This window comes from Gracilinanus agilis, chromosome 3 (assembly GCF_016433145.1).
Source record: "Gracilinanus agilis isolate LMUSP501 chromosome 3, AgileGrace, whole genome shotgun sequence".
In the NCBI taxonomy this organism is placed as follows: Eukaryota; Metazoa; Chordata; class Mammalia; order Didelphimorphia; family Didelphidae; genus Gracilinanus; species Gracilinanus agilis.
In genome coordinates this window covers 211636957-211648643 of record NC_058132.1, presented here as the reverse complement: position 1 = coordinate 211648643, position 11687 = coordinate 211636957, and the positions used below count along the sequence as shown (strand labels likewise).

The window sequence follows — 11687 nt, the reverse complement described above, 5'->3', positions numbered from 1 at the left end:
CCAAGTTTCCTTCCTCCCTCTTGAGGCATCCTGAGTTCTTTGTGAGAACACAGTGATATAAGGAACTTCCTGATCTTTGATGAATTGGGCCAAGAAAATAATGTCCTCCTGTGCTAGACTGTCACTTGTGAGGATATTAGGATAGTCTTTGGTGGAAGGAGAAGTACAATGTCACGTCATTTGAAAAAGAAATGGCTCACGGTCTTAATTCCAAGAACAGTCAGAGTTAAGAACTCTGCATTGACTTTTCCAGATAGGACAGGCTGGGGGTCAGATACTCCCACATCTTATCTCAGAAATCTTCATTAGTGAATCATCATCTCATCCTACTAACCATCTCTGTTGTTCACCTCATATTTGCTACATGGCTGTGAGTATGATTCTATGGGAAAGCCCTTGAATATAAGTTGAGGGCTAAAAAAAATGGGACTCTTCTCTGTATGCCTCAGGTCACAGATCTTTTTTCCTGGTTCCATCCAAATTTGTTTGTTGAACTAAAATTAGATTTCCACCACTAGCCTGGGAGATTAAATTGGTTTAATTAAGAAAGTGAGTCAATAAACATCCCTCCAAGAACCAAAGAGAACTAGTGTACCACATTTGAAAGCAGTTTGGATTTAAAAGTCAAGCTGATTATGGTTCTAAAACTTCCTTGAATACTTGTTAGGTGTGTGACTGTAGACAAGTCACTTAAATTTTCTGAGCTCCAACTTCCTCTTTGAAATGAGGGTAATAATTCCAATAGTACGTACTTTAGGGTCATTGTGACCTTTGAAAAATCTAATGCAGTGATGGGCAAACTTTTTAAAGAGGGGGCCAAAGGAAAGGAAATGCTCATCGGTCAGTCTGTTTCTAAGGCAACTCTTTCAAAGTTTCTTTGTATTGTATCCTACTCATTGTATTCATCAGATTAAGGATAATGTCACAGGCTGCCAGATAGAACATTTCAGGGGGCCACATCTGGCCCGCTGGCCATACTTTGCCTGTCACTGATCTAATGTATGCAAAACTCTTAGTAAGTTTTGAGATTTCATGATAGGAATTATTATAAGGAGATAGTCCCTGTAGACATATGCAAAAAGGGTCACAATGAGAGGAAAGAGGGTTATATTTTTTTAAAGGAGGTTACAGAAAATAGGAGAGAGAGAATATTCAGAACACAATGATAACTAGGAAAAAAATCAGTCATTCTATCTCTGATTTTTACTCTGTTAACTTGTCTCTATTTCCATTTTAATTCTATCTCTCACTGCTCAGGAAGGAGGCCAATCTGCTGTAGCACCTTCCTTAGTGATGATTTTACCTCCTTATTCCTTAAACTATAGATCAAAGGGTTTAGCATTGGGGTGACCAAATTATTCAGGATCTGAACAGTGGCATTCAGCCAAGGATTGGGGGTTGGCTGTAGGTAGATGAGTACCACAGGCATATAAAATAGAAGGATAGCTGTGAGGTGAGCGCTGCAAGTGGAGAAGGCTCTGCGTCGGCCCTCGGCTGAGCGTATCCTCAAGATGGAGCAAACAATGCGACTGTAAGAAGTAAGGATGAGGAGGAAACAGCTGAAGGGCATGAGGCCCACACTGATGAAACCCACCATCTCCAGAGCTGAGGTATCTGCACAGGCTAGCTTCAGCATCACTGGGATGTCACAGAAGAAATATTCCACCTGGTTGGGACCACAGTAAGGCAACTGGAAAGTGAGGGCTGTCAGGAAGGTGGCCTGAATACAACCAAAAAATGAAGTCCCCATAGCTAAGATGGCGCATACCTTATGGCTCATGATGACTGTGTACCGCAGAGGGTAGCAGATGGCCACAAAGCGGTCATAGGCCATCACAGTGTATAGGAAACATTCAGTACAGCCAAGGAAATGATAGAAAAAGAGTTGGCAGACACAGCCTCCATAGGAGATGGCATGGCTATTCCCAGAAAGGAAGAATAGCATTTTGGGAGAACTCACTGAAGGGAAAAATATGTCAAAAATAGACAACTTGCATAGGAAGAAATACATGGGGGTGTGAAGACGAGGAGAAGAAATAATGGCCAACAGAATGGTCAGATTTCCCAGCAAGGTAAAGAAATAAAAGGAGAAGAATACAAAGAAAAGTTCAATCTCCAGCCCTTCTGTATGGGGGATTCCTAGAAGGATGAACTCAGTTACCACTGTCTGATTCTTCATCTCCATTAAAGAGTTAATACCTAATGTTGGGGCACAGGACACCAAAGGATCAGTTCAGACGTCAGAGATACAAGATGAAGTTCAATAGGCATGAGAAAATATACCTGTCAAAAGATACACATAGATATACAAATAAAACCACCTTCGACCTTAAAACAGAGGTTTTCAGTAGATAGTGCTTTAAGGGGACCAATTGCTCTTTTATATGGCATCTCATTTGAAAGGAAGCATGGGATGATGAATATTGTGCTGGAGATTGACTAAGAAGGAACTAAGTTTGAGAACTGTTGCAGACACTTAGCAGCTGTACAACCCTAGACACAATCTTTCTTAGCTTCGGTTTCTTTTTCTGTGAAATCAAGATAATACCTGTAGTATTTCCCTCATAAGGTCATCTTTAGGATCAAATTTGAAGTGCTTTGCAAACTCTAGAGTACTATTTAGTTTTTGCTATTATCGTTTCTATAATTCTCCTCCCAATAGCCCTATGTTGGAGGTAGGATGATTATTATTATCCTCAGTTGATATAGAAGGAAACTGAGACTCAAAGAAGCTCAAAGATTTGCCCAAGGTTCCTTACTTGGTAAATGGTGGAACAGGAAATTGAACCCATATTTTCTGACTCTGAGTTCAAGGTTCTATCTAATACCATTTGGGTAGGTTCACAATAGAATGAAATCAGTCATCTCTGCAGGATGAGCCTTCCCACTGATGGATTCTTTTAGTTTCATTTTTTGATGAGCACTATTAGCAGCCAGATCTCTTCATCATTCCCCTTATTAATTACGTAACAAAACAAGATATATTTCATTGGGTAAGAGCCATGAGTCATTCAGTTCAATAGTCTGCTTTTGACAGTGAGATCAAAGATGGTTTATGGTAGAACATGACTGTGTATAATATGACATCAGCCTCAAATACTCAAAACTGTGTTTAATCAAACAACCAGAAAAGATCCGAAACCTGTGACAAGTGGAAAGAGATCATAATTAGAACTTAGAAGAAGCGGACAATGTCTTGAGTCTGAAGGAATAATTTAAATAGCCAGATCAAGACAAGACATAGCTCGCCACATGACTAGAGTATAATACTCTAATATGGCATTGCCTTCCAAGGTAAACGTGTCAAATATCATCACTTCACTCTTCTGAAGTTGAGAGCATGCTGACTTTATATTTTATATTAAATATTTTTATTTTTTAAATTAATTTTAAGAATCTTTTCATAACATAATTTCCTAATATATCTCCTTTGAGAATAATTCTTAATAATGATTAAGAATAAAAATAGCAAAAAGCAATTTAGCAAAACTAACCAGTATGTCAACTGAATCTCATGGAACCTGGAGTGTTCAACATACGTTGTTCCTCCCCTCTACAAAAATAGGACTAAGATTCATTCTCATATCTCTTCTACAAGATCAATCTTGGTCATTATAATTGCACATTCTTCTGTTTCAAGGTTTTGTTTTTTGGTATTTCTATTGCATTGTAGTGGCTTTGTTTTCCTGGGTCTGTTTGTTTGTTTTAATCTGTATTCTGCAAATTATAATTGCATTCATGTACCACAGTTTGTTCAGTGTTTCCTCAATCAATGGATACCTACTTTGTTTCCAGTTCTTTGCATGACAAAAAGTGATACTATAAATATTTTGAAGTATATCTAACTTTCCTTCCATCTTTGACCTCATTATAATGTATTCCCAGCAATGAACTTGCTAGAACAATTATGGACATCTCCCTCATTTACCTGGTAAAAATTCAAATTGCCCAGAATGACTGGACCAGTTCCCATCTCTCCTAAAAGTTTATTATTGTCTTTTCAGGTTTTCTCTACATTTGCTATTTCTCAGTCATCTATCTTTGCCCAAGTGCTATGTGAGATTTCTTAAAATACCCTGAACATTGTGTTGATGTGCATTTCTCTTATAATTAGTAATTTGGATCAGTCTTCATTGTGGTTATAAATGGTTTGTGATTATTATTTGAAGGATTATTTGTTCATAACCCTTGACTATTTATCCATAGATTCATAGAATTTAAATGTTGAAAGGAACCTCAGGGCCATCTAGTCCAAACTATACCTTAAAAGGAATTCTCATTGTAACAGATTTGAGAGGTAATACACTTTAAGACCTTCCAAGAAGAAAAATCCACAATCTAAGTAGGCCATAATTCTTTTGAATACTTCTAATTATTAGAAAATCTTTTCCTAATAATTAGAAGTATTCAAAAGAATACAAAAGAAATTTTTCCTAATAATGTGTCTAACTTTCCCTCTTTGCAAAATCAAACTAGTGTTCTTAGATCTGCTCTTCAGGATCAAAGGGGACAAATCTTGGTCCCTCCTCTATATTGGCAAGCTTTCAAATATTTGAAAACAACTGTCATTTTCTCCCTAGTTCTTTCAACCAATCTTCATATGACATTGACTCAAAGCCCTTACCATTCTCATTGCCATCCTCTGGACACACTCCTGCTTATCAATGTTCTTCTCTAATTATGGATCCCCAAACTAAACATGATATTCTAGGTAAGAGCTGACAGAGACAGAGTAGAATTGGGCTCTCTTAATCTTGGAAATAATGTCCCTCTTAAAGCAGTCCAAGATTTTATTTTCTTTTCTTCTTTCTCTTTTTTTGGCAGCTATATTACACTGTAGACTTCCACTGAGCTTGAAGTCCACTAAAACCTCTAGGTCTCTTTTCGGAACAACTACTAAATATCCATACCTCTTCCATTTTATACTTGTAAAATTAATTTTTTGTACCCAGGCATAAGACTTTGCTTACATGTATTCCTATTGAATTTCATTTGTTAGATTTATCCCCATATCCTTGCTTGATCCATTTTATTGGCCATTGCTTCTATTTTTGTGGCAACTGCCAAAAAGTTACATTAACTATTTTTCCCTGAGATTGTCATTGTGGGTTAATTGAAATGATTGGAAGAATTTGGATACAAAATTGATTGCATAGCTTCAATACTTAAAATTATTTCTTAGTGTGGGTGATTCCTCCTTAATACAAATCTCAAACCTTCTAAAGCTTAGACATCTTTATAAATTCAAAACCCCCTTAGGGATGAGCCAAAGTGCATGACATTAGGCTGACTCTTGAATTACAGTGTCATCACACACATTCTTTCCAGCTTAGCAGGATTTTGCACCATGCTGTCATTACCTTTGTGAACCTAGAGTTACCTTTAAACTATAAAAGGGCATCATGGTAGCATTAGCATGGCCACTTTTTATTAGTGTTTTTCAGGACACTAGAAAATTAGGAAACGCTAGACTTATATTAATGCATTTCTCTATATATCTGGTACAGAAAGAAGTCATTATTTTGTATCAGAGCCTACAGTAGCCTCCCTTTGTAAGATGAGCATGGCGTTGAAATCTTGATTAATTGTAACAAATGGCAAGCCTAATCCAGATAAGAAATGAGAAGTTCCTTTGATCATAACTATATAAAATTAGAAACTATGATATGATATACTGCTGATAACAGTCTGGATCATTTGACTTTTATTATTAGTACTTCTAAAAATAAAGTCTAAATGTAACAGTGCATAACAAACAGATTAAGAAATATGCTATCACTTTCCAATAGCAGGCTTCACCTGGAAGGAAGTCTATAAATTATACTTTCTTCTCAAGATTGATGACATTATTTCTCAGTTGCTTTTGTTTGTAAGTCATAGTTAGGGATAGTATTTAAGTCCAACAGGAATAGAAATGCAATGAAGCTTGAATTTATATCAGTCCTGTCCCAAGCAGAAACTCTGAGAATGTGCAGAACTTTGTACAAAAAAATGGACAAAAACAAAAAACATAAATATTGAAGGTCAAGAGACCTTCCCAAATGTATGCCATCATAGGAAATAAACCGATAGTTTTCAGAAAAATTAGAAACTATTAAAAATGATAGAAAAGATTACTCCTAACTACAAAGAATAAGAGAAATGTGAGTACACACACACACACACACACACACACACACACACACACACACACAAACCTGGTTTATCTTTACAACCATAAGATTGACAAAACTTATTTAAAAGTGGAACAGTCAATATTGGATTTTTATAGAAAAACAGACACACGGTCTTGAAGGAGCTATGAATTGGTCCAATCAGTCAAGAAAGCATTTTGAAACTATGCAAAAAAAAAAAAGGAAAAAATGGGGCTATGAGGTCTATAATTTGTGGACCAGAAATCCCATCACTAGTCATATAGCCCAAGGAGGTCAAAAATATAAACAAAAAGATTACATCTGCAGCAAAATATTCATAATGGCACATTTTATGTTTTGAAAGAACTAGAAAAAGTAGGCATATAGTGATTGGAAGATAGTTCAACAAATTATGATACATAAATGTGCTGGAATATCAGTGTTCCACTAGAAATGCTGAATGTAAAAAATTTGGAAGCATAGCAAGATTGATGAGAATTGATTACAATAAAGTAAAAAGAACCAGAAAATTAATACCTACAATGAATACAACAACAAATGAAAAAAAAAGACAACCCCACCCCTGAACTTTATGTATAATGGATATCTTTGATGTCTTTTTAAAAAAGTATGAGAAGATGTAGTGACCCGCATTGCAGAATGGGTATAGAATATAATATAAAAGGTCAGATCCAGTTGATGTAGTGGTTGTTTTCCTAATATCTTCACCCTCCTCTTCTTTTTATCTTTGTTACAAGGATTTAGTTACTGGATCAGGATGGAGAGGGATTCAGAAATTAAAATAATCATCGTCATTAACAAATATTTATTAAATGCTTTCTACATGCCAGGCATGGTGTTAAGTGCTAGAAATAAAATTTAAAAAAAGAAAATGACAGTCACTTCCCTCAAGAAACTCACAATCTAAAAAATATAAGATGATATAAAAATCAATAAAAATTGAAGATGTTTTTAAAATTGACTTCAGCATCATAAATATACATTTTCATGCTAAAGGGACCCATGATTTTATTTTGTATGTCCCCATTCTCTCCTGACATAGATCAAAGCTCATCTGACACTTAAATGAAGGCTTTGATTTTGTTGTGGCCAAAAATCAATCACCCTTCCACAAACCTAGAGTTTAACCTCTTCAATCATTTCCAGGATATTTTATATATAGCATGGCACTAATCATTTCTACTCTTCCTGATTTCTCCCAGGCTTCATGCTCATTTAACCATGTGTCCATGATCATTCTCACATATCACACTGTTCTGATCGCCTGGTAGGATGAGTTCTGATTGTGACTCCAAATATACCTGACTCAACTTTCATGTGGATATATTATATGAAATGACATTTTGTGATTTACATGAATTTATTTTGTCATGGAAGTTATTATTACCCTAAACCATTTTCAACCCAGATAATGCAGGGCATCTTGGTTCACTCTCTGGCAATGCAGAAGCTTCAAACTCCACTCTCTTAAGATGGTATGGCTAGGGAGTAGCTGGGTAGCTCAGTGGATTGAGAGTCAGGCCTAGAAATGGGAGGTCCTGGGTTCAAATCTGGCCTCAGACACTTCCCAGCTGTGTGACCCTGGGCAAGTCACTTGACCCCCATTGCCTACCCTTACCACTCTTCTTCCTTGGAACCAATACACAGTATTAACTCCAAGACGGAAGGTAAAGGTTTAAAAAAAAAAAAAAAAAAAAAAAAAAAGATGGTATGGCTACCTTCTCCAAGAACCTTCCATGATTTCTACCTGGTATATGTATTCTAATTCCTTACTATTCCCAAATCCCCTCCATAAAAAAAAAGTCATAATGCTTGTAATTACAGCTGTCTGTAATTACTTTGGCAGGGGAAGCGAGGCTTGGGAATAGCCTGGAATCGTAGATAGAGAATAAGAATTTATGTTAGAAAGATCTGGGTTAAAATATGCCTGTACCACCTGGTAGCTATATGGCCATAGGCAAGTTCCTTGACCTTTAAGAGTCTCAAGCAACTTCCAAAACTTATCTCCTCGCAAAGCAGAAATGGCATAATAAATATGATTCTGGAGCTAGCATCAGGAGGAAGTAGGTCCAATTCCTAATTCACTTACTGACTGTGCAACACTGGATAAGTCACTTAACTTTTGAGTCTCAATTTCCTTTTATAAAATAGATATAATATCACCTACCACATAGAATTACTGTGAGGATAGGTTTAAATTAGATGTTATAATGAAAGACTTTGTGAAACTTTTTTTGTCGTTCAGTTGTTTCAGTCATGTGCAACTCTTTTTGATCCCATTTGGAATTTTCCTGGGAAAGACACTAGAGTAGTTTTCCATTTCCTTCTCCAACTTATTTCACAGATGAAGAAACTGGGGCAAACAGGATTAAGTGACTTGCACAGGATCCCACAGCTGGTGAGTGGCTGGGGGATGGATTTGAACTCAGATCTTCCTGATTCCAGGCTCAGTACCCCATTCACTGGGCCACCTAACTAACTGCCCCAACTGTGGATCTTTGTGGGCTATGAAAATGTAAGTTGCTATTATTAATATTAAATCACAAAATGGTTGTAACCTATATTAGAAGGAAAAATTCCTATGCCAGAAGTTCTTTACATTGACAAAATCATAGATCTTTCACATTTTTAATTATTATTCATGGCATAAAATCAGTATTGGGAAATGAAAAGATTTTTGGAGTTGGGAGAGACCATAGTTCAAATCCCATACGTGGCACAATAATTCTGTGAACCTGGACAAGTTATTTCACCTTTCTAAGCATCTATTTCCTCATCTAGAAGAGGGGATAATTCTTGTTATGTTAACCTGCTTCACATTATTGTGAGGACAACATTTTTTCAGCCTTAAAGCACTATACAAATTTGAGCTACTATTTTCAGGAAAGGTAGGGTACATAGGCTACAGAGAGTTAGCATTGAAGTCAGGAAGACCTGGGTTCAAGTTGTGCTGAAGATACATACTAGCTGTGTGACCTGAACAAATGACTTAATCTCTCAATCTCTCAATGCTTTAGTGGGGGCAACTTAGTAAGACTATAAATTGCAGAGAAGCCATTATCCTACATTAACAGAAATAATTTTCTCACATTAAAGTTCTCTATAAAAATAAAGTCTGGTACTTGTCCTAAAGAGTCACCTTTTTTTAAAAATTGGAAGTCTACAATTAAATCATTCTGTGTCAATTAGTATTTAAAGTAATTTGTTCCTCAATAGATTGAGAATAAAGCAGATAGAGAGAATGGGACTATATTGGCCACCATATCTAAAATAAAATTATAGCAAGAGGGTCCAAAACCCAAGTCGAGGTGTCTCTAGGTGGCTCAATGGATTGAGAGCCAGGCCTAGAGATAGGAAGTCCTAGGTTCAAATCTAACCTCAGATATTTCCTAGCTGTGTGACTCTGGACAAGTCACTTAACCTCCTTGCTTAGTCCTTCCTGCTCTTCTGCCTTAGAACCAATATATAACATTGATTCTAAAATGGAAGGTAAGGGTTTAAAAAAAAAAGTCCGGGGATTTCAATTCTACCTAGAAACCATCCTACCACCCATTTCAATAGCAATATGAACTTGCTGAATTTTAAGGATGTTCCAGTAGGAAAGGATCACCCTATTCTTAGAACAAAGGATCATCCAGCAGCCCTCTTCCTCATAGTACTCTCTTCTTGAGGAAACTTAAGAGTAGAAAAAATAGATGGACAAACAATTCAGGTACTTACCCTGGTCATGGGTGAATGTATTAGACTTGGTGGAGGGTTATTTCCCCCACCTAGTGATGTGAGGATATCATCTATGCCCTGATATTAAGTGACTCCCAGAAACTGAAAGTAGGGCAGGCTATGCCACTCAAAGGAGCTACAATGCTATCTTTATTTATCATCAAAGGAGTCTCTAAGGGATTACACAGACAAGATCTATCTCTGGATATATGCTCTGAATTGCTTCCTCAGAGACTCCAGGAAAGAAAATTATCTCTGATTTCCTAGTGTAGCTCTTGGGACGTGTTATATTCAGCAACTACTCTGAAGGATCAATTAGTTCTGAATGTACTTCCCCTCCCAATACACCCCTTGGATAACAGCAATGGTGAGATCAGAGGAAACAAAGCCTCTGAAATGGGAAATTCCAGGAATACTTTCTAGGCATAGTTGCCTGGTAGAACTGTCTTCTACTTCAACCATAATGTCCTCCTGCATTGTTCTCTGACTCCTATTCTCTTGATCTTTAGAATTAATGCAGTTTATCCCAATTCCACTTCAAGGTACATTCCTATGTGTCAGTTATGATAGATTAAATTTATATTTATTTTAGTGATTGCTTCATTCAAGGAAGAAATTCAATCAATATCATTTAGCATCCATGTATTAAATTGGGTACTACATTTAAGGGATCCTTGACAAATTGGAGTGATTCCAGAGGAAGGTTTGCAAAAATGATGAGGGAAATCATGTACTATTAGAAACAGTTGAAAAAATTGATATTTAGCCAAGACTGTAAGGCAAAGGATAAACATGAAAATAGCCTTTTAAAATGAGAATGGAACATTTAAACTTCACTCTCATTTAAACTGGTTCAAGGAAGGAAAATATGCAGGCACACCCAATTGGGTAGGGAAATTCTTCTTAACCAATGAGTAAGTGGAATGAAAAAGGATTAAGAGATAGGGGAAGAGAACAAGAGGAAAGACAGATAAAGGAACAGTGGTAAGAAGCCAAACTAACTTTTTTTTTAAACCCTTGTACTTCGGTGTATTTTCTCATAGGTGGAAGAGTGGTAAGGGTGGGCAATGGGGGTCAAGTGACTTGCCCAGGGTCACACAGCTGGAAGTGTCTGAGGCCGGGTTTGAACCTAGGACCTCCTGTCTCTAGGCCTGACTCTCACTCCACTGAGCTACCCAGCTGCCCCCCAAACTAACTTTTAAGGAGAACACAAGGTAAAAAAAAAAAAAAAGAAGATAAAGAGAAGCTAATAGGATGGAGAGAAATACATAGTTAATAATCATAGATGTGAATGTGAATGGGTTGAAGTCACTCATAAAGTGGAAGATAGAAGAATTCATTCGAAACCAGAATTTAACTATGTTGTTCAAAAGAAACATTTGAAAGACAAAGATACACAGAGGGTTAAAATCAAGAACTGGTATAGAGTCTATTATGCCACAGCTGTTACATAAAATGCAAGGGCTTCAAGCATGATCTCAGTCAAAACTACAACAAAAAGAGACCTGATTAAAAGAGAGAATCAGGTAAATTATATTTTGCTAAAAAGTATCTTAAACAGTGAATTAATATTAATACTGAATATATAAGCTAAATATCTTAGCATTCTAATTTTTTTTTAGTTTAATTCACCTAAGTAGCAGGAAGAACTAGATAACATAATTATACTAGTGAGAGCAACTCATTTTACTCCACTCAAACCCCCAAAAATCTAATAAAATAAACAAGAAATTAAGGAAATGAATAGAGTTTTAGAAAAGTTAGCTATAATAAACTCTGGGGTTCTGAATGAAAATAGAAAGGAATATAACT

At 36.4% G+C, this 11687-nt stretch overlaps 1 protein-coding gene across 1 annotated transcript; it reads right to left on the bottom strand.

The window, feature by feature from the left end:
• Positions 1-1246: 1246 nt before the first annotated feature.
• LOC123242134 (olfactory receptor 149-like) lies at positions 1247-2185 on the bottom strand. The gene has a single exon (XM_044669662.1). It carries the CDS (start codon positions 2183-2185, stop codon positions 1247-1249), a length of 939 nt encoding a protein of 312 aa, XP_044525597.1.
• Between the last annotated feature and the right edge of the window lie 9502 nt (positions 2186-11687).

Coding starts and splice junctions, on each gene's coding strand:
- LOC123242134 (XM_044669662.1), bottom strand. CDS start 2,185: ATGGAGATGAAGAATCAGACAGTGGTAACTGAGTTCATCCTTCTAGGA.